Here is a 23,042-nt window from a genome sequence, read left to right on the forward strand (position 1 = left end):
ACCTCCGAGCTGGTGGGAGAGGATGAGACAGTCTTAGATGTTCAGGTGAAATGTTTCTGAAGTGGCACAGGACACGGCGGAGGGGGTGGGGATGGACATCCAAACTCACTGATTGCCAGGCAGGGGAGACCAGCCTTCAAGATCAGGCCTCGCCTGCCCAGGAAAACCCCCACATGATGCGGCTTTCATAGCCCCCACTCTCCCCGCTCCAGGTCCTGGAGTCCGACCACAGTGCCGGTGGGAGAGCTGTGTCCTGTCTGCACTCACCAGACTAGACAAATCGGGTTGTTTGTTAAATGATGAAAACAAGTAAATCTTTTGCCCTGGCCAGTGTGCCTCAGTTGGGGGGGGGGGTGTCCTGTACACTGAAAGGTTGCAGGTTCGATTCCTGGTCAGAGCACATGCGTAGGTTGCAGGTTTGATCCCCAGTCAGAGCGTGAATGGGAGGCTACTGATTGAAGTTCCTCTCCCTCTCCCCCACCCCCTTCTTTCTCTTTCGCACACATTTTCTCTTTTCCCCCTTCTCCCTGCCTTCCTCTCTCTTTAGAAGCAATGAAAAAAATGATTTCTGATGAGGATTAAAAAATAAACAAGCCAAGCAAATCTCAAATGTTTCACAGGCCCCCCCAAGAAATACTGTGTGTCTCAGAACAGAGGCACTGGCGAGACTCTGGCACTTTCAGCCTCAGGACTAACCCAGAAGGACGAGGTTCAGGCAGACACTGCCCATCCCTCTCTACTCAGAGATGTCAGGACAGTGGCACCAGGCACACCTCCATGGAGCTGCACCAAAATTGGAATGACAAATGACACAGTCCGTTTAGTTCCCGGATACGTCATGGTGGATGCTTAGGTTGCATGGGTCAGTTTCCCGTTCTTTAGAAGTACATCGGAGTCCAGGGGTCCGGGGCTGCCAATGAGCTTTGTGGCAATCTGTGGTCATCGTCTCAGGCCGCAACTGGCTGCTGCCTCTGCGGTGCCGTGTGAGCTGGGCCTTCTCGCTCCAAGAACAAAGTCTAAATCACATTGTGAGGTCACCGCCCTGGTGTTTGCACCTCCGTGTCAGGAGAATTATCTGGAACTTTGAAACAAGCCAGTGACTTGGGTGGCACGTCCTTTTCACTTGGGGATCATCCGGGGACTGGGTTTTGCCTCTCTCAGCAACCTCAACCTGACTGCTTCCCTCTGGAGTGAAACTTTGACATGAGCGCATTTCCTGTTTTCATGAGCATCACATCTTTTCCTTTCGGAACTGTATCTTCATGGTTGGAAGTACTGGGATGAGACAGCAGTCAGGGTTCGCTTTCCCAGCCACATAACCGACGGTCCCAAGTACATTTGCGTAAAAGACGTTCCTTTCCCCATTGGACTGACCCAGCACCTCTGCCGAAGACAGCTTGTCTGTCCTTGTCTGTCTTCACACCAAGTGGCCGTAATCACTGCCCCTTCAGAGCCAGGTGGGGAGGCAGTCGGCGAAGCCTTACAGCGTCGTTCTGACCCCACCACGTCTGTCGGTCGGGACCTTGCACATCAGTGCACTTGGGCTCCTCTCCACACCATCGTTTTCAGCACCTGGGGCTTGCACGTGTTTTATTACATTTATTACTAAGTTTAAATTTCTTTCATCTGGGCTTGGAGGTTTCTTTGTGAGATAGTTTTGATTACAAATATAACTGCTTAATTAAACAAATTTAGTTATTTAATAGATATTGGGCTCTTTAGATATTCTAGTTCTTATATCACTTTTCTGAGTGTTTTTTTCAAGGAATTGGTCCATTTCATTTAACTTGTTTAGTTTGTTGACTATCAGTCTTAATTATTTCCTACTATCCTTTTAATGTCTGTAGGATCTGTGATGATACAGTCTTTAAAGTTCCTGGCATCAGTAATTTGTATTTTTCTTGATCAAGCTTTAAAGAACCAAATTTCGACTTTATTGATGACCTTCATTATTTGACTGCTTTAGACAACTGTCCTTGGCTTTTTCTCTTATTCTTACTTTTCCTTCCTTCTGCTTACCATGGATTTCATGGGCTTCTCTCCCTGGCTTCTTGATGCGGGGGGTGGGGGGCGTTCTCTGCTTTTCCTTTTGAGACATTTGTGTTAGGCTCACTGGGACTTAGTGCTGCCTGTCCTGCCCCAGTTTCTGTGTCCTCGCCACATTGAGGGGCGTGGGTTGTGCAGTTGTGCTCATTCTCATTGCTCTCCATCATTTTTTAGAAGTGTGGGGTTTGGGTCTGGGTGGCTGCCATGAGTATCCTCAGTATCTGTAATTTAAAAGCTCTTCAAAGTCGGTATTTATAAACCCTAATGGAAAAATTAGCACATGACCTGCATGGGCAGTTTGCTGAAAAAGAAATATAAGTTACGACTGTATAAAATGTTGTCAGTCTCACTGATGATGGCAGAGATGAAAAGCACAATAATGGTCAAGTAGTTTAGTGCTTAACAAATTGGCAAAGGTTTAGAAAGAAAAAACAAAAGTATCCAGATGGTCAAGAATTAAGTGAGTATTATGATATACTGCAGATGGCCACAGACTTCATGGGAATTAAAATCTCTAAATGTCTGCATTTTAAAGATATAAATGGAAGTATTTATGAACTCCGCTGTCCAGAGGTCTCAGCCTCCCTCACCTGCAGCTTCCGCACTGGCAGAGTGGAGTCACGCCTGCTCCTGTCTCATGGAGGCGATGTGAGATCGAGTGAGATATTTCATGTGCAATGTCTCACACTCATAAGGACCTAAATGGCTTGTGCTGCCCTTACTTTATCATGGTGATGGTTGTGATGATGGTCGTGGTGATGGAGAAGACAGACAGATAGACAGACAGCAGATAGATGGTTGAATGCGCACCAGTCCTGCCATTAGGCGCTGTGGTCTCCTGTGCATCTTCAGTGGTGACGGTTTGGGGAGGCCGCTGCAGGGTGGTCCGGAGGGCTTGCTTTCCAAGTGAAGGGAGACTTGTACAAGTCGAGTACAACAGCCATGGGCCCTACTTTTCTCTGCACACAAAGTCCACAATAAATATAGATACAGTAGATTTAATAATCACAATAGCATTGTAAATAATATGCACCAACAAATTTAAAATCAAGATGAAATAGATTCATTGTTACAAAATATTTTAAGATGCCAGAATTTATATAAGAAAAAAATGTGAACACCAATATGCTAACAACCGTTAAATAAATGATATAGTACAGAAATCTACCCATTTTCACTTCCTGCCTCCCTAGAATGTGCCTAAACTGAATGATCTAAGAGATGGGGCGGGGGGAACCAAACTCTCAAGGAATCCATGAAGCTCATCTTAAATAAGTGGGTCCAGAAAAATGAAAGGGGAAAGGGGCCTTACTCACGTTTGATAATTTCGTATACTTGGCACATAAATGAGAAAATCATACAGTCTGGTTTCTCATTAAATGTAGCATAAATTTACAAATAACTCCCAAGTGAAACAAATCATTTCATAGCATATAAAGTTACAATCAGATAAGTTTACCCTAAGTGTGCCAGGATGATTCTGTTTTTTAAAATCCTTATCTAAAGAGGATTATTGATTTTAGGGAGAGAGAGAACCATCAGTGTGAGGGAGAAATATACGCACCTTGACTGGGGATTGAACCTGTAACTTTTGGTGTATGGGACAATGCTCAAACCAATTGAGCCACCCTGCCAAGGCAGAATGATTCTTCATCAGGAAATCTATTCCTGTAATTCAACACATTAATAGATTAACAAAAGTTTATGTGATTATTTCTGTTGATATAACACTCAATGGAGTTCAATGCTTTTTCATGATTAGAGATTCTTACAAAAACTACAACACAGTAAAGAAGAAGACAGGGAAGTCGCACAGGTGAAATGAAAGACAGGCTTCTGTTTTGTTTCAGGGACTGATGGTGTGTCACCTTTTCATGATGAAGTTCACATTTTGTAAAACAACTTTTATAACCATCACAAAAACAGGAGTTCGAGTCTTGAGCTTTATAAGCTGTGACCAAGTTTCCATGTCACCTGCTGACTTGGGGTACAGACTACAAAGCAGGGAGAGAGGTGGAAGTCTCAAGCAGAAACGATGCCTGCCCTTTTTTCTTTCGAGTGGTTGCATGCATGTATCTTGGAGCCAACTCGATTTTCGTTTCTTCCAGTCCCTGGACGGCTTCGCTCTGGTTGTGAGCGCAGAAGGGGTGATATTTTATGCCTCAGCCACCATCGCAGACTACCTGGGCTTCCACCAGGTAAGCACGGCTCTTGCATCTGCCGCACAATAGCTTCCATTACCTGTGAATGCCCATTGTCTTTGAGGTTTAAACATCTCCAAAATCAAGCTTTCCTTATCACAGAGGTTTTGTCAGGTAAGGATTTCCACAGCCCACCTTTGTCTGGGGCTCAGTCATGGCAAGAGGCATGACAGTGTCCAGGGTGTCCCAAGTCTGAGGGGCAACAGCGACCGTGCTGACTGTGGCATGGTTCCCACACTTGTCACTCTCTGGTGAGTCCTCACCAGTAGCACCGATGCCTTAAACCTCAGAACAAACTGTGTTTTGGAAACACTCTCACCGATGTGCTGATAATCCATATGGAATGTTTCCACAGACCAGCCAGGGGGTTGGTTCCAGACATTGGGGCCAAGAGCTGCTGCCGAGGCCATCAAATGCTGGGACCCAGGGACGGCTTCTCCAAGAAAAGGAGCGATGAGAAGTCCCATTCCCACCCAGGAAGGGAAAAGGAAACTTCTCTGCATGGCCTTTGGGAAAGGAAAGAAGTCTCTTGTGAGGAATCCAACCCCCGCCCCCCAAATGACTTACAGTCCCACAGAGTGCAGACTCCTGGGACTGGGGGGAGGAGTCCACAGTATGAAATGACAAACCCATGGGAAGCCTGACCTGTAAGGGGCTGGCGGTCTCCCTGAGGACTCACGATAACAGTGGGTCAAAGAAAGAAAAACAGAACTTGGAAAATGAGGAATACAGTGTGTCAGTCAGTCAGGGTCTTGTGTGGGGTGGAAACTGCACAATGATTGGAACAGTTAATATAAAGAATTGCTGTATGTTTATGCAAAGATTTGTTAAGTAATAGCACAGATTAATGATGAGGGAGAACAGATGTAGGCACACACAGTGGGTGGGGGACAGCAATGCCCCCAGCACCAAGGCTGGACGTCCAGGGGAGCAAATTTTAGAGACCTCTCCTTACTGGTGAGGTGAGGCCTTGGCCCCTGGGTAGAGAAATCCCCCAAGGTGCTCCAGGCCAGGGCTGGCCAGGAGGGAACTGTGCACTGGGGTGCTGGCGGGACTCTTGAGGAGACTGCCTGTGGTGGGCTGCTCCTCGGGAGGCCGCTGGAAGCGTCTGATACTTGAGGGGATGGACCTCCCTCTGCAGAGCCGGAAGCCCCATTTCTGGCCAAGGGGAGATGTTGGTAGGATCCAGGATCAGAACAGAGCTGTGAAAGTGGGGTTTGAAGCCAAGAGGCAAGTGGTGAAGTTAGTAGCAAAAATCTCAGTGGGCGGGCAGAACACCAGGAAGGTACCTAGAAGCAAGGAGCAATGGGGCCAAAACTTGAGAATGTGGGTCTTTGGCACATCAGGGAAGTTCAAGACCTGTTCAAGTCCGCCTGAGGCCCCGGAGGCTGAGGAAGTGTTCACTCCAATTTCTGCAGAAACTGTCATTTTGAATGTTTGCAAACCTAAAGTGGCTGCCACCCCACCACGATGCTGAGGAACAGTTTCTCTTACACCTGCCTCTCAGTTTGCTTTCCGTTGTCCTTGAACCTGAGGACCGACAACCACCGTGCCCTGTCCTGACCGGGCTTCCTTCTCACGGGCCCCAGGGCAGGCCTTTGGCTGTCCATGTGTTCACAGTAGGACTCCCCATCCCCTCGGCCTCTCATGTAGCTGATCACATAGCCTGGGTGAGACCCTGCAGCATGTGGAGGTGTGACCCCTGAGGGACCCCATGGGACAGTCGGTATGTCCCATGAGTGAGTGAGTGAAGTGTGGTGGGCGCAACCTCCATGAGGCATTCCCAGGCTGCATGTCAGAGCCTTGGCTCTGGCGTCTGGGCTGTTAGGTGCTGCTCTGAGCCTCCTTTTGTTTCCGTACATGAAGGGGTAGCAGCAGTGTCTACGGCCAAGGTAGCTGCTGGGACGACACAGGTCCCTGTCCATGCAAAGCACTGGGAAGGGCATTGGCGTCTGTGACACTTAGGAGAGGCGTCCCCACCACCAGCCCCGCTGCCAGAGGTGTTTCACCCCTTGGCCACACCTGAAGTGTATGTGACAAGAGTTCTGTCACCACGTCCATCTCCCGAAGACCCCTGGCTCAGAGAGACAGGTAGTGATGAGTAATGAGTCTCTCCCTTCCTAGGATGATACAAATGCCAGGCATGGCCAGCTGAGCCCTGATGCCCTCCCTCTCCATAGTCCCCTCCTGTGTGTCACAGTCACTCTGGGGAGCTTCGTTTACACTGTGCTGACTCCACCCCTAAGAGAGCAGTAGATTGGTGGGCATGGCTGGGGTCAGTGGCTCCCTCACCAGGGGTCCACTGACACTGTGCAGAGCTCATAGGGTCACTAGTGGACCCTCTGAGTCTGTGGACGTGACTCGATTCCAGCCCCCCGGGGGGCAAAGCTGTCAACTGACTTCCCACCATTGCTTGCGCAGGGCCTGCATGCAGAGAAACCGCTTTGGTCTGCCTTCTTGTGCTGTCACCAGAGTCGCCCTGCGGATTCTTCAGCCGTAACTGAAGGATCTCAGTGCAGGCTTCAGCTCGGTGGTCAAGGCCGGGGTCTGACTGTGTCTCGAAGCTTGATTATTTCCCACCAAAGTTAGAAGTAAAAAAAAAAGTTTTGCCTTTTATTATACAGACATTGTTTCCAAATGCCATTAAATTGACTCTTAATTTATGCAAAATATTTCATAAAATATTAGAACAGCTTTGTGCTACTGTGAGCTTCTTATACAAAATGCTTTACAAAGTCAGGAGCCAGATTCTTCCCATCACATCCTGACCTGGTTGTTCGTCTTCAAGTCCAGCACGTTTGGTGATGAATATGTAGGTTAAGACATATATTGCAGTTGCCACTGACACTTATTGATTGAAGAAGTCGTCTGTTGCCTCAAAGGTCAGCAGCTGGGGCAGGCTGTCCCCGTGTGAGCCGGGCGCCTCCTGGAGCTCGTTGGTCGGAGCACACTCTTGGGTCACAGATACACACCCACTTTGTACAAAGAAGTAAAGTTGGTAACGGCTGGGCTAAGGACTGTTAAAAGTGGCACTTTTAGTCTGAGCTCCATAAATTATTGGTTACAGCTAAACCAGTGACTGCTTTTACTTGATCAAAGTTGTGTTTTTGTCCATTTGAATAATTGTTGCATCATTCTCTCCCCTCCTCACATTTTCCCACCATTCGTGTTTCTTGACTTCGCTTCGTTGGACTCAAAGTCTAGGAGATTGAAAAAACACAGGGCGGTTAGATAGGCCACACTGATTATTACAGCACAGACCCTGTTTCCCCGCGTTGAAAAAGAACCCCATTTAGTGCCTCCAAATTTGCCTTGGTCAGAAGTGCCGTTTCCAGTGTTTTCATGCTCTCCTCCAAGTTAACCTGCCCCATTTCAGTGGAGCCGCAGATCCATACATCACATGTTAACTCAGCACGTCCCTTTCATTGGTGACTGGGTGTGGCAGCGATGAACGGGGCAACCAGGGGCACCTGTGTGCAGCTCACCACCTTCTGGGTTCTGCAAAGCACTGGGGCGACTGACTAAAACTCACCAGAGAACAAGATGAACTGTGGTGAGAGCCATGACTACCCAGTGCTCAGAGGTCAGCGTAAGCTTTTTCTTAATCAAAACCATAGAGGGAAAAATGCCATCCCTCTGAAACTGGATGGAAAAACATCAAATTCTCAGCAATGACGCAACCACACAGAAAGCATAAAACATTCTTTAAAGAAATTAAAGAAGACCCAGATAAATTAAGGGATATGTCAAATTCATGAATTGGAGGGCCCAGTATTATTATAAAGATGTCAGATCAAGTTATAGAATTAAGGACATTACCACAAAAAAAAATGAGCAGCCTTCCTGGAAATTGACAAGCTAATTGGAAGTGTGGAAAGCTAAGGGGATCCGAGCGGAGGGAGGGGTGGGGTGACTATGCGGAATGTACGATCCTGTACACAAGGCTTCCTGCAAAGCTCAGCAGTTAAGACAGTGTAGCCTCAGCGCAGGGACAAGTGGCCCCATGGGAGAACTGGAAGTCAGAGAAGACGTGTGTGCGTGGATGGGGGTTACGGTAAAGGCAGCACTGCCGACGGTGGGGAAGGGGTGGTCTTGCCAACGAATGGAGCTGGGTGAACTGGATCCACTGCCAGAAAAACAAATCTTGGCTCCTGCCTCACACCATACCCAGTAAATACCAAGTGGACGGTAGAAGTTTCTAGAAGAAGACTAAGGGCAGAGTTGGGAGATCTGTAAGGAAAGACTTCTTAGGACAAAACCCCATCTCTGAGAAAAGATTGCTGAATTAAATGGAGTGAGACCCCCCCGAGAGAGCAGGAAGGCAGGCCAGGGAGTGGAAATGTTTGCCCTGGAGCACACCCCACGGAGTCCTCGTCCAGAGTCCAGAACAGACAAAGAACACTGACAACTCAGCATGCTAGTCCGTGGAAAATGGAGAAAAAGACACAAATGGGCAACATGCACACACACACATACACGTCCGAAGACCAATAAATATGTGAGATGCTCAAGTTCCTTAGAGTTTATGACGTGCCAATTAAAACCACACGAAGAAACCCTGACACATTTGCCACAGTGGCTCGAAAAAGAAAGGCTGAAGGGCCGGCTGTTGGCCAGAACGTAAAGCGGCCGGACTTTCACACTTGCCACACAGGAGCGTGTATGTCTAGGCTCACTTTGGAAAGCCGTCTGGCGTGAGATGCGGACGCTGAACTTCGGCCACCATGACCATGTAATTCCACTCCTGGGTGTGTCCTCGCAGACTCAGTAGTGTCCCGTGTGCGGCCCGGACGGGAAACAGCCCGGATGTCCGTCAGCAGGGAGGGGGTCAGCCGAAGGTGGGGTGTTCATGCAGTGACACCCGTACACCAATGGGAATGGAAACTGCCCCCCACACAACACGGGGCAATGGACGGGCACCAGAGAGCAAGGCATTCACGTACAGAACCAGTGACCTCGGCGCCATGACCGCCTCCAGGGAGGAGGGTGAGAAGGGAGAGGAGGGGTCTCTGAGGGGCTATTGGTATCCTGTTTCCTGAGTGGGTGGTGGTTTCCTGGGAACTCGTCAAGCTGTATGTTTCTGTTTTGGGCGCTTTTCAGCCTATATGTTATGCTTGAATTATGAAAGTTTATTAGGAAAACATCCCTGAAGGAAGTATACTTGTGATCATAGAGCCTCCAGGTAAGGTGAGAGCCCCCAGGTGAGCTGGAAGCCACCAGGTGAGACAGGAACCTTCAGGTGCGCTGGGAGCTGCCAGATGAGGTGGAGCCAGCCAGTCCGCGGCTGGAGGGAGAGCCTGTGCATCCCCTTCTGCCATGAGTCAGTCTCTGCCAGTTGGTCCCATGTTCATGTCCAGAGGCCCTGGCCCTGGACAACACTGACCAAGGACAATACCATCCTGACCTCTGCGTCCACTTCTTTCTGTACAATATAGTCTCTTTGGACTGTGGGTGTGCAGAGGATCAGAGTCCAGCCTTTGAGCTCTGATCGTGTTCCTGTTCTGCCTTCCCAAGGTGGTATCTGGTTTGACATTTGGGGCATCCCAAGCAGCCTTAGCCAGAGTTACAGTTGAGAGAAGGTAGTGGGAGATGTGCACAGGCCCTCATCATTCATGTCCGTGCTCTGAGAATGTTTTCACTGGCGATAGCAACAGCCTTTGTGGCCTGTGGTTGTGGCCTTTGTGCCCCAGACAGTGACTTCACAGTGTGGACCCGGTGCCTGTGAGGGCCAGCCTCTGTGTGGAGGTCCCAAGCAGAGGGGAAGACAGAGGAAGAGAGAGAGGGCTGTGGACTGGTGGGTCCCTATGGAATCCTGGAAGGGGCTGAACGTGGCCTGGAGGTGCTAAGAAAAAGGAAGTCACTGGCTGGGAAGCACTGGTAGCTCCTGCCTCACCTCCCAAGGGTGATTTCCTAACAAACTTTTGTGATTTGAATATAACATATAGTCTTTAAAGTGCCCTAATAATACAGCTTGATGAGTTCCCCCAAGTCATTGAGGGTCAGAATCAATTTAGAAAAGTGGGTATCTTGGCCCCAGAAGACATTTGGTCTCTGAGCCTCCTGCTCTGCCCCTGAAGGTGCCACATGGCAGGTGGACAGGGGCCTGGAGGGCTCTGCATTGCAGGTCGTGTGGCCCACCCTCCCAGAGTGGGGAGGGAACGGCTTCAAGGCCAAGCTTCGGTCTTTCCTGTGGACTTTCTCTTCACGGACGTGACTTCCTCTTGACAGACGGATGAGGCGTTTGTGCAGGTGGTAATCACCAGGTACCGTGTGGAAACTCCTGCAGGGAAAGGCTGAAATAACTGTTGCAATGTTTCAGACGGATGTGATGCACCAGAACATTTACGACTACATCCACGTGGACGACCGCCAGGACTTCTGCCGGCAGCTGCACTGGGCCATGGACCCCCCACAGGTGGTGTGTGGGCAGCCCCTGCACTCAGAGACAGGTGGGTCTCACTGAGACTGGGAGCCCTTCAACATGGATGCTGCCCAAGAAACTGCCCACCTATAGCCTCCATCTCTCCTCCTTCACACTGAATGCAGTGGCCCCCCCCCCCTTAGCACCCCTCTCGCCTCCTCCACTTGGCCCCACGTGTCTTGGGCTCCTGAGTGTGATGGTGACTCTAGTCACTTCTCTGTGCTCTGCCTGGGCCTGAGAACCCCTCGCCAAAAAGCCACAGAGCTTGTCTTCTCCTTGGGACACAGTCCCCCAGGAAATTCCTTTGGTCCATGTTAGATTTACCTTTTTAAAAAAGCCCCCAAAGATTGCTGTCTGCTCACAGATGTTGCCCCTTGCAGGCAGAACCCCCTGAGAAGCCCCACCAGCCCAAGGCCCCTGTTCACTCAGGACGCACATGGCAGGCGTCCAGCTGCTGCAGAGCAGACTGGCACTCGGGGGACAGCGCACTCGGGTGTCGGGAGACAGGGTGCCATCCACCTGGGGCCCAGCAGGGGAGAGCGAGTTCAGGTCCTTTCACACATCTCCCCAGAAGTTGTAAATGATTCAAGAAAAGTTTCCAACACAACCTCATGCAGCAGCATAATTCCCTCGTAAAGCTGAGTGAAGAAAGCAAACCCCAGGTGCTGACACGCCGCCCCATTTTGTAAGGCTCGAAACAGATGGAGAAAAAACAACCAATGGTGTCACGTGTGTGCTCATACTGAAGTGGCATTTTTAAGGGCAAAGGACTGTGAGCACTTTGTCAGAGCAGCTGTCTCTACGTGGTCATGGGGACAGGTAGAAGCATGGGGGACAAGCAAGCTGTGCCCTCCAGGGTGCATGTAACGGGGCGACAGCTGGCTGTTAACTTCCATGCCCTTGCTTATTGGTGTGTTTTTTTGGTTTCTCTCGGTCACTGCCTTCCTGGCTCTCACCACTGCCGGGGCCTCCTGGGCAGGAGAGGATGCTGTCCTGGGGAGGCTTCTCAGGGCCCAGGAGGGGGCCTCGGGCCCCACCGAGTACGCCGCCTTCCTGACACGCTGCTTCATCTGCCGCGTGCGCTGCCTGCTGGACAGCACCTCGGGCTTCCTGGTGAGTGAGCGTGATGTCCGGCTGCATTGCTTCCGGCTGCAGGGGGGACGGGGTGGGGGAGCGAGGGGCTGGGGGCTAGACCGCACGTGGTTCTCGGTGGGACGGAGCATGACAATGGGTGGCTGAGCACGAGGGAACATGTGACACCTGCTACAGGTCGATGGCACGGCACAGCTGAAATGTTAAAAATCTGCGGGAGGTTTTACACTGCAGTGTAAAGGATTTACACTACAGGATTTTTATTTATGTTTAGCCGTTATTTCAAGTCCATTTTCAAAATTTTCTCTGTACACACCACAAGAACCCGAGACAATGTTCCTGCCAGGCTTTTAGGTTTAACCTCTTCTCTTGCAAATAGATAACTTGGATTCCTGCTTCTAATATGTGACCATTTTCTCTCCCTCACTGAAGGGCCCAGGGGGAGGGAAGAGATGGCCTTGTCGGGACACAAAAGAGCAGAGCACCCAGCCCATGCCAGGCCTCTGCCGACCACCCAGCCTGTGTGGCGTTCCAGAGCCTCTGCCCCCACCCCTTCCCCAGCTGGGTCCCCACAGTCTCCTCTGGGTCACAGCCTCCCAAGGTCTCCAGTGCTCCCACCCTTGGGTAGCAATTCAACACCAAGACCCTTCGACCCCAGGATCCTTCGCCATCAGTGCGGTAGAGCAGGCCTCTTAGGCTCAGCTTCCAGCCCCTGCTGCCTGGCCACTGCACACACCTCCCCAGACCCACCTGGACTGTGCACCCCCAAGGAATTCGTCTGTCCACCCCAGAGTTTGGGCCTCTACCCTGGGGTCTGTGTCCCCACCTGGACTATGGGCTCTTGGAAGGCCCATTTCCCCACCTGGGTTGTGGCCCTGGGAGGGATAAACCTTGTTGTTTGGTGTTTGGTGTTTGACCAAGCCCCTGAGTGTTGGGCCCAGGGTGGGCTGGTGACTTCTAACGGATACTCAGTGTGCCTGTCAGGAGGCGAGGCAAGCTGCCTGTGGATCATCCTCTAAGCGGCTCTGGAAGAGGGAGCAGTCCTTGCAGACCCGTCCTCAGGCGCCACCTACTGGCTTGTCGCATCAGTGCCTGTCTCACTGTTAGTGTTTGGTGCCCCTTTTCAGCTCAGGGCCCTTTGAGCCCCCCAACCCCCAGGCTCAGACCTTGGGGAAATGCACACCCAAACCGTCCCACATTGGAGCTGCCCATCAGTCCTGGGCTGAGGGGGCCAACCCCCGAGGACTCAAGGCCCTTGGCACCAGTGGCTTGGGTCACCTGGCGCCAGCCCTTGCAGGCTGGACTCAGTACAGGGGGCCATGCGCTCCAGAGGCTAAAGTTTCATGAACCTGTTCCTGTTGGTTGGTTGTTTTGTTTCTGCGTTAGAAGTTGTTGTTGTTTTTTTTCTTAAGAAAAACATTATTCGTACGTAATACAAATTTAATCACTTCAGAACAGTAGAGAATGAAAAAACGTTCCTTCTTTGTGTCTACCCAGGCCCCTTCTCCAGAAGGGAAGGGAAGGGAGTGGGGCCCTGTTGCAGAGTCATTCTTATATCAAGGGCAGGAGGGAAAGCATCCTAAAGGCACTTGGTAACTAACTCAATTATAGATCAGCTTTTCTATGATATAGAGATCTTTGTTTTAATTTATCACAAAATGTCAAGTTACATGTTGGCTTTTAAACTTACACTATGTACTGTAGATAAAGTCAGGCTGTCCCTAAATGTTGTCATCACAAGTGAAGGCGTGGTCATTTGGAAATGGAGGGTTAAAGCTGGAACAGTTCTCAGAGATGGTCCCTAGCAGCAAACTGTCCTGGGGTCAGTGTCAGCCCAAGCTGATGCACGTCCCCACTCGCACGTGACCCACGAGCACACACCTGCCAGTTAAAGGCTGATACAGAGACTCCAGAGGAACCGTGGATCATTACAAAGGCATGGGCCAAGGAGGTCAAGGAGGCCACGCATGGAGAAACGCCAGTTCACGTCTCCTCAGTGACTTAGGACAAGCTTCTTGTCTGTGTTTCCTTCCCAGAGCATATCATTTCTCCGTCTTTTGACCGTGTTACTAATTGCTTTGTGAACATGTTTCTGTCTTTAAAAACCAGACAATGCAGTTTCAAGGAAAACTAAAATTCCTGTTTGGACAGAAGAGGAAGGCACCATCGGGGACCGTCCTGTCCCCTCGGCTCTCACTGTTCTGCGTTGTGGTACCCGTCCTCCTACCTTCTGTGGCAGAGATGAAAATGAAGGGCGCGTTCTTGAGGGCGAAGCACAGAACAGACATCTCAGCCACAATGGACACAAAGTAAGTAAGAAACCCCCAGCGGCCACACTCACTGTGGCTGGTGCTTAAAGCAAAGTGTCTGACACGGAGCACTTTCCATCTACTCTTTCTCTATTTCCAGCAAACAATACAATGAGAAACTTGGTGTCTTTTAAGCTAGCACATTAGGGAAGCCATTATTAGAAAAAAACGAAATGTTGCCCTGGCCAGCGTGGTTCAGTTGGTTGGAGCATCGTCTCATAACCAAAAGGTTGCAGGTTCTACCCCCAGTCCAGGTATCTATGGGAGGCAACCAAATGATGCTTCTCTCTTGCATCAATATTTTTCTCTCTCTCTAAAAGCAATGAAAAAAATGTCTTTGGCTGAGGATAAAGAAAAAAGATGCCTTCGTGAATGGTGGCGGCCAACCTGCCTACACCTCTCCCTCCCGAAATCCTCCAGTTACAGTCCAGACACAGGAGGCTTCTCTCCAAAGCCTGCAGTGGGAGCCACTGACTTCGTGGCACAAGCCCCACCTTGCTGCGCTGGTCTCACATGTCTGCACCAAAGGTGGCTTCTAGGGGTACAGGCACATGTGACCCTGAGGCCATCCTCTGGGTCCCTGGCAGGTGCCAGCATGCTAAGACAGCAGCTTTTTAAAGCAGTTTTAAATGAAATATATATGCCCTTTTAACATTAAAGATACAAAATGTCATGAAATATAAAGGAGGAAAAACACAATACCCAATGAAAACAGCTGTAAACCTAAGCGATAAGGCAAGATAAATCTGGAAGGTGTGCCAAAGTGCAGAGGTTATTTATTGTCCAGAGATTAACTCACGTGTGCAGAGCCCACTGCAAAGGTCTCATCCATCTGGTGGGAGTTGAGCCTGTCCACACCTCCTTCCTTACCACCTGGACTAACACACCCCTGTTCATTTTCATTTATTCTCTTCCAGTTTTCTGTGTTTTTAAGCTGCTGTGGCTTGATAATTATAATTGAAACTCAGGCAATGAGTTTTCTCTCTTCCATACATGTTTTTCCAACCCTACATATTGCAGAAAAATTCTACCTTTCCCATGGCCTGGCAGAGGTCGGTGTGCAAGGTGGGCTCCTGCCGCCCCCTGGTGACCATGCATGGAAGCACAGGCTGGCTGCTGCTGCTGCTGCAGCTAGTGTGTGGTGGTGGCAGGTGTGGTGTGGCCCTAAGCGATATGAAGGTGGCACACATGATGACAGCTGAATCAATCCCAGACATCATACTGTACAGAATATCATTAAAACTCAGAAGAGGCCAGACAGAGGCCCTAGGAGAACGTTGATTCCACTCAACATTTTAAGAGAGGAGTGAACAACTTCCTGGGCTTCCTGGTTTGGGAATTCCCAGATGCTCTGAATGGATTTCCTAAGCCCAGGTTCAGTTCACACATCACATTCACTTCCCTCTGAGCTCAGAAACCCTAGAAGGTGCAAACCCAGAGAGTCAGAGGCCCCGAGGGCTGCTCTGGATGTGTGTCATGGTCCCTGCAGACAACTGGTCGAGTCCTCCACAACTTTCCCCATAGCTTTGTGACACTCCTTCATGCCCAATTGTCCATGCGTCCTGTATGTGTGACTCCACCTGCTCGCCAACACTTATTTGTGCCCCCAAATCAATACCCAGGGGCCTTTGCAGTCGTTCATGGGCATGCAGAGTGGCAGATACTTGAGTTGCCCAATGAACACATTCCAGCGGAGGGAGATGTTTCACCCTCTTTCTCTGCTCTTTCCTCTTTTCTCTCATCTTCTCCATTTCTGTCCTCCTGTCTCTGTTCTACAGAAACAAGCAGGGGATGGTGAGGCGGGGCCAGGGCCGGGCAGGCAGCTGTGGCTCTGGGGCGGGTAGGGTGGACTGGGTTTGAACCCCACCCCTGGCCCTGCTAGAATAGCGGCCCCAAGCAAGTCACTGAACAATTCTGAGCTTGTCTTTTCTCTTGAAAAAATATTTTTTAAAAAAAGAATCTAGCAGGAGGGGTTGCCCCAGACTTAGGATCCCACATAAGCTCTGTGAGGGGGCAGTGTATGCGTGTACACACTCAGGAGTGATGGCCCAGTGTTCACTAATGTAGTATTCACAGTGACATGTAGCACATAACTAGTGTAAACAACAAGAATCAACTGCGTTTTCGTTCTGGCCATCCAGAATGAAACAAAATTCATTCTGTGTGCAAGTTGACTTTCTGAAGCAAATCCTTTAGCCCTTTATTGACCTAAAAAGTGACATGAATTGGGATTTTCAGCAAATATCTAGCTGAGAAAAGGCTTTACAATCTACGCAAAGTTAGAAAGTGTGAATTACTGGTGTGTCTCCCCCTCCAAGCTGTGACAGTAATGCCTGTCTTATTGTTAACTTCTACTGTCTACACATGTGATCTGCATGTCACTTTGCTATTTCTCTTCTTCACAGAGCAAAAGCCACCAGGAGTCTGTGTGTGTCAGAATTGCATGGAAAACCCAATTACTTAGCAGGTACCTTTTAAAAGTTTAGTATGTCATCCATTTTAAACGGGTAAAATGTGTCCATGTCTCTTGGGGGCCTCCCCCTGCCTCTGGAAACCATGTGTATTCCATGGGAATTCCGTTCGGAGCGAGCGAGCAAGGCTGGGACGAAGGGGGGGCTCTTGTGGGCTCTGGCCTGTGCCTTTCTGAGGAACTCCACAAATCATGTCCGTGGAGACAAAGCTAGTCAGGTCCGGGCACCGTTCAGTTCATGAGTTGATGGCATTTCCCCCCTCTGAATCCTGACAGGAAGAAACAATGGAGAAAATGGCATTTCAGTGTTCAGGACACAGATGGATGCCTGCCACTGGGCCCGGGTTCCAGCCAGGGCCACGTGTCTGTGCCTCAGGGGTGGCCCCGACCTCGTCCTTTACCCTGAGGGGGCTGCAGGGTAAGTGGTGCCCCTGCCCAAGGCCACATATAGCCAAGTCACAGCCGGGTTTTAAGGAAAAAAGAGTGACTGGTGGCCTTGACCGTGACGGCTGGCTAAACCTTGCTCTTAGTGGAACATGCAGATGCATACGAAACATGCCCAAACATGCTTCTCACCCTAGAAGTCATTATCCCATGTGTGGGGACTGGCTGGAGACAGGGGAGGGGACTTCAGTGGAGGCTGCCAGGACCTATGGACTCTCCCTCTGCCTGTAGTCTGGACCCTGGATGGGTGACTGTGCCATCCTCCACCCTCACCTTTGCTTGGAAACCCTCTGTACTCCCCACTCATCTACACCCCCACCCCTTCCCTAACCAGTGGTTCACCAGACTGGCCTGGCTATGTGGTTGCAAGGGCTGCACCTCTTGCTCCCTGTCACCATCTCCCCTGTCACCACAGGTGATGCCACACCATGTAATGATTGCAGCAGCAACATGGGCAGTGACAGGGCCTGGCACACAGAAACCACCCAGAAACCCCTCTCCCAGTGTTAGTAGCTACTGGCATGGTTGGCCGTCCCTTCAGACGTGGCATGTGCCTTACAGAGGTGCTGCTCTCTGCACCCCTACCCCATCCTGAGCCCTCAGAGTCCCGCTGGGTACCCAGGAAGTGGTGGAGGGTCAAGTACAAGAAGGGAGGGTCCTGGCACAGGCATCACAGGGCCGCAGGCAGTTTAAGAGCAGCAGTGGAGTATGGGCATGTATCAGCCCTCACAGATTCAGTGTCACCCTAACTTAGCACCCTCCCTTATCACCATCCTTGCTCTGTCTGACTGGCCATCTCCTCTCTGCAGGGACTGGGGAGGAGAGGAGCACAGGCGGGTGCCAGGCAGCTCCTCTGGGGTGAGGAGGAGAAGGCGGGAAATACACGCATATGACTGCTGCTTCGAGACACCAGGACCCATGAGGCAGGTGAACTGGGTGACAGGGAAACATGGTCAGGATGGCACCAAGCTGAAGGTGGAGCCCAGCAGGAGTGACCCGTTCTCTGTGCATGCCACACCCCGGGGTTCCTGCCTGCCCTACCCTGGCACCCCGGGCACTGTCCCTGCCTTCAGGAACTCACCCAGCTTGCAGCAGTCTCCTAACGTGTACGCCAGCCAGCCGAGCAGAGCTTTGCGGGACGGTGATGAGGGCCAAGTACACCCCCACACCAGCTGTCCTTTCCCCCAGGGAAGCCTGGAAAACCAGCTCCCTCAGCCTGGAGTACAGTGTCTCTCAGCAGGGGGCTATTCCACCGAGGACATCAAGTTGCCAGGTGTGCCCATGCCCCTGGAGGCCCCATGCAACCCCATGTTGTCACTCAACGTACCCATCAAGATGGAGAGTGACTCTGGGTCCGAGGATGCAGCAGATGGCTACTCTATGCCCCCAAGCCAGGTGTGGCTGGGAACCAGTGATGCGGCCAAGAGACAGCTGGTCACTTTCCCTACCAGGATGCATTTAAAAACAGAGCCAGACTCCAAGCACCACCTGTACCCCCCGCACCTGGGGCATGGCATGCTGGGGGCTCCCCCCAGGCCTGGCAGGGAGCTGGCCCCATTCCATCCTGCACACTTCGTCTGCCTGGAGCGTGGCCACGGCCCTCCTGAGCCGGAGCCTCCCCCCTGTCTTTGTGTGCGGAGCCACCGGCCCCCCACTCTGGACTGTGACTGCAGAGCTCCAGGGACCACACCCATGATCAAGCTTGAGCCCTTGGACTCCCCACCGTGGGCTGCTCACAGCCAGAGTGCAGTGCCCAGAATGCTCCCCAGAAGTGCCTTGGCAACGCTGGTGCCTCCCAAAGCCTCTGAATGCTCTTTTCTGCCATAGGTCTGGGTGGTTGTTAAAAGTGACATCTGTCCACGCTCTGATTCAGTGGTCAGCTGGAATGGACAGCAGGTGCGGGTCAGAGCCTCTCCTCAGTGACACTCTGCAGAGTTGCACCAGTCCAGTCCTCTGTTATGTGTTCCATGCAAGACCTCTGTTATGTGTTCCATGCAAGAGCACATTCTGTGTTTTGTAAAATATCACCAAAGTTCTTAAGTGCAAAGTGGCCTTAAGTCGGTTCCAGTATGACAGTATTTCTCTCTGAGGTATTAAAATTTTTCAGGAAGTGACCATCACGGGGCATGCAGGCCTGATGGGGTGCACTCCCTCAGAGGCTTGAGCAGTGGCAGCAGGCTCTGGGCTGACTGTCCGTCATGTCCACAGTGGAGGACATGCAGGCTGTTGAGCTGGAGTTTCCTGCTGCCCCACACCTGCCTCCCAGCTCCTGGCTTGGATTTGGAGAGCCACCCCACCCTGGAGACTCTGCTGCCAGCAGTAGCTCAGGGCTGTAGCTCACTGAGCTGCAGACGGCCAGGCACCCATTCATGGAAGGAATCTAGGAAGTTCCAGGCAGAAGGCACGGTGGGCACCAGGTCCAGCAGCACGTGCTGAGTGGTGGAGTTTGAGGCCGTAGTGAAGTGGAGATTCACGGGGCAATGTCCAGTTTCTTCCGGCAGTCTCTCTGAGGTTCTGAATGGGCCTCTGAAGAAGGTTTGTGCTTATCTGTCTCTTGGTACAACGTGTAACGTAGAGTCCCCAGAGTCTGGTTTGGAGGTAGAAGTTGAAAACGTAGAGAAAAGAAACAGGAGGTCACATTGTGCTGCTGTCTCACTGACTGTCCACAATTTTTCAAATGAGGACTCCAATCACCATCCCAGGAAGAATTATTAGAGAAAAGGCAGGCAGGTAACTTTTTTCATTGAAATACATTATGACTGTAGACAATTTGGATACAAAGCATAAATCGGAAAGTGAAGATGACCCCCAGTCTCTACCCAGGGACGGCTTGTGGCTGACGGCGAAGTTCCACAGGGGGCTCCAGTGCACTCCATCGGGGTGTGTAAACTGCCGACAGGCAGGAGGAGAGGTCACGGCAGTAGGCCCTGTGGGGGAAGGACATCTGTCCTTAAAGTCACCTCCAGTTGGGCATCTAGGGAGGTGGCAGGAGGCCCTGAGTAAGGAATTGCTGTTCTGCCATCTGGAAATTCTCCTCTTCAGTGTGTGGTTTTTGCTCTCTGTCGTCGGTGGCTTTGGTGTGTCAGTGTTCAGTTCCTGGGTTAATGCTGAAACTGGTTGGTAAGAGCCACCAAGGGGACCAGCCACCCAGAGGACCTGCTACCTGTGAGCACCAGCCACTCTGAGGACCACCTGCTTCCCCTCTTGCCCCACGCTGCCCCAGCATCTCCTGTCTACCCAGTTCTCACACCGAGCACAGCAAACCTGTGCTCCCTGGGTATCTATGGATTTTATTCCAAAGACAAGAGGTGGAGTTTCAGAACCTTCCTGCCTCCTTCCTGTTCAAACTGAGTGCCCACTCCTCATCACCGGAAAGAAGCCCGTGCGCATCTCTCGGGAGTAGCCGTCCACTCTCTGTGCTCCCACCTGGGAGAGCTCTCCCTCAGCTCCTCCTCTCACTTCATTCGACTGAGAGGATGCAGGCCACTGCCCTTCCCCATCTTCGGATGCTGAAGACGGCAGTACTGTGCATGTGTAATGTGTAACTATGAAAATATGGGACTGAAAAGATGGAATTCAGAGATGCTGTTGTGTGTTTGCACACTGTAGCCAGATCCCATCGTAAATGAAGGAGAGCTGCAGGCTTGAACATCCCGGGAGGAGAAGCCTTTGCAAACATACTCGGCGGCCCCTGCCCACGGGGCGAGGCACCGGCGCTGCCCTGTCCTGCCCACGCCAGTGCCCATGCGGCCCCACCTCCTGCCTCACGTTCAGATGAGCCTGTCTGTCTGCATTCTCCCTGGCCCACGTGCACCAGATTGGCCATTGTTGGGTGGACAGGGCATGCTCATTGATGTAGAATTCAGCGTCTGGACCTCAGTGCCACAGGTTTTCTGTCCTTGAGACTGTCCTGTGCTTGGGCCCGGCAGCAACAAGACTTTCCTGAGTCAGTACGTCTGTTATCTTACCTGCTTGTCTGTCCTCAAAACTGTGGGGAAGATGACGACAGGAGGCAGGAGGCACAGCTGTGGTATTCCTGCTCGGGGCTGTCGACAGTGGTGCCGATCACTGCTGTGTTGTTCTGCTGTCTGGGGCTTGTGCCTGCGCCGCTGAAACAGATTACGGTCAAATAGAAGGTGGGGCTGGGGTGGAAGGGAGGAGATGCACACAAATTATATTTTATATTTTGGCAGTTTCTACTGGAAGAAAAAATTTCCAGTATCTATACTGATGTTTTTGAATTTTACAAACAGATGACTATAACTTTTTACATTATAGTAAAAAGTTACTATAATGTAACTTTTTGTAGTTTCCTTGGTGCCTTTAGAAGGAGCTTTCAAATGTATTTCTGATACTGTGGACTCATTACGTTTGCAATATTGATGTAAAATAAATCATGGTAATGAGGGTCTATCATACATGGAAACATCTACTTGATTTTTTCAAATGAAGTCACTTTATTTCCTTTAAAAATGTGTGTTGGTTGACTCACATGGTAAGACCGTTCTTTACTGTCTCAGGCACCAGGCAGTGATAAAAATGAAAATCAACATGGTGAAGCCCAGTCACAAAAGGAGGGAGACTGACCACGAGGCAGTGCCCTTGCTGCGGCCTAGGACTGCTTCCTCCTTCTGCCTGCCAGCCCCTCTCCTGCCACCACTGAGGGCTGGGAGACTCTCCCAGGTCACCCAGACTTCAGGACACCCCAGACTTGACCTTTCCATTGAGTGCAGATGCCCCTGCCACATGTGTGTGGGGACCCTATGGGATCAGCCCAGCCGGGCCTGGTGATGGGTGTGTGGGAAGGGGCGAGGATCATCAGGGCCCAGCAGAGAGCCCTCCCAAGGCCCAGAGAGTGGTGGTGGTTTCCTTCGTCTGGTCGAAGAGCGTCTCCAAAACAACACATGTCAGGGGCCCCGGACAGAGCGTGGATCCGCCCCTGCCTGCAGCACGTCACGCCCTGGCCAGGCCTCCTTTGGGGTCCTGAGACTCCTGTGTCCTTCACAGGGGAGAGCAAGCCAGCCGCCCCCCATTGCTGGGCCAACCCCAGCTGCTCCCTCTGTAGTGGCCGCCTGCCCTCCCCTGTGCCACCTCTCGATCTTGCGCATGTTCTCATACTCACCTGTGTTGAGACCTGAGATGGAGGTCACTCACTCACACTCTGTCCCATGACTACTCTGCTCCTGTGGGGACAGATGGGCATGGGGATCAATTCCAGACCCCAAATGCACTTTTTAGGACTGAAGACACCCCCAGAGAGCTGCTCATGACCTGCCAAAGGGGTCCTGCCACGTGTGTGCCTCAGTCCCCTTGTGGCAGCACCAGCACAGGTGGGGGTTCAACAATAGACATTCACATCCTGGGGGCTGGACCCTGAGATCAGGGTGCCGGACAGTCGGGCTCAGCCAGCTCTTTACTTTGTCCTCACTGGTGGGAGGGCCCCGCTCTGTGGCATGTTTTCTGAAGGACAGTTTGGGCCTAGTACCCCTCCAAAGGTCCACCTCTGGACACCATCACCTTTGGGGTGAGGTTTCAGCATATGAAGTTTGTGGGACATGGACCACAGCCGTGTGCCCCACCAGCAGCCCTGGGGCTCATGTTCCAACTGACACTGGGTGTTGTCAGACATTTTGGTTTTGTTCTTTGGAGGATGAATGGTAGGTAGTTGCTTTATGTGTATTTCCTTCCTTTCATCATTCAACGGTAGTTGTTAAGTCCCTGGTAAACACCAGGCCCCGTGACAGGGCTGGGGACACACCAGAGATGGAAGGATGCAGACATTTCTGCCATGCTGAAGCTGACACCCATGTGTGTGCATGGGGGAAGGGAGAAGTGACCTCAGAACCACTAAGTTCTGTAATGCATCATAAGAGGATGGGTGCCACACAGGCGAATTAGCTGGGGTGGGGCAGGGGGCAGCCCAGGTGGCGGCTTTGTGTGCAAGGCTGTGCTGGGAGGCTGTGTTTGAGCCAACACCCAAAGTTTGCTTGCAGGTGCAGGTACACAAACAGCTCAAGCAGGTGGGGTAGGAGGGACCGTGGAGTGGCATGGAAGGGAAG

General features: G+C 51.3%; 1 protein-coding gene across 1 annotated transcript in view; it reads left to right on the top strand.

Moving 5' to 3' along the window:
• Positions 1 to 21,240, top strand: part of AHRR (aryl hydrocarbon receptor repressor) — an 83,857-nt gene extending 62,617 nt beyond the window's left edge. Inside the window, exons 5-11 of the mRNA XM_037062924.1 lie at positions 4,155 to 4,244; positions 10,567 to 10,696; positions 11,648 to 11,781; positions 13,870 to 14,069; positions 16,475 to 16,536; positions 16,816 to 16,957; positions 17,793 to 21,240. Of these exons, the coding sequence (XP_036918819.1) occupies positions 4,155 to 4,244; positions 10,567 to 10,696; positions 11,648 to 11,781; positions 13,870 to 14,069; positions 16,475 to 16,536; positions 16,816 to 16,957; positions 17,793 to 18,810 (1,776 nt within the window). The 3' untranslated portion in view covers positions 18,811 to 21,240. The remainder of the gene's footprint in view (positions 1 to 4,154; positions 4,245 to 10,566; positions 10,697 to 11,647; positions 11,782 to 13,869; positions 14,070 to 16,474; positions 16,537 to 16,815; positions 16,958 to 17,792) is intronic.
• Positions 21,241 to 23,042: the final 1,802 nt, after the last annotated feature.

Source organism: Sturnira hondurensis, unplaced genomic scaffold, assembly GCF_014824575.4.
Source record: "Sturnira hondurensis isolate 20B ecotype Veracruz unplaced genomic scaffold, ASM1482457v3 Scaffold0014384, whole genome shotgun sequence".
Classification (NCBI taxonomy): Eukaryota; Metazoa; Chordata; class Mammalia; order Chiroptera; family Phyllostomidae; genus Sturnira; species Sturnira hondurensis.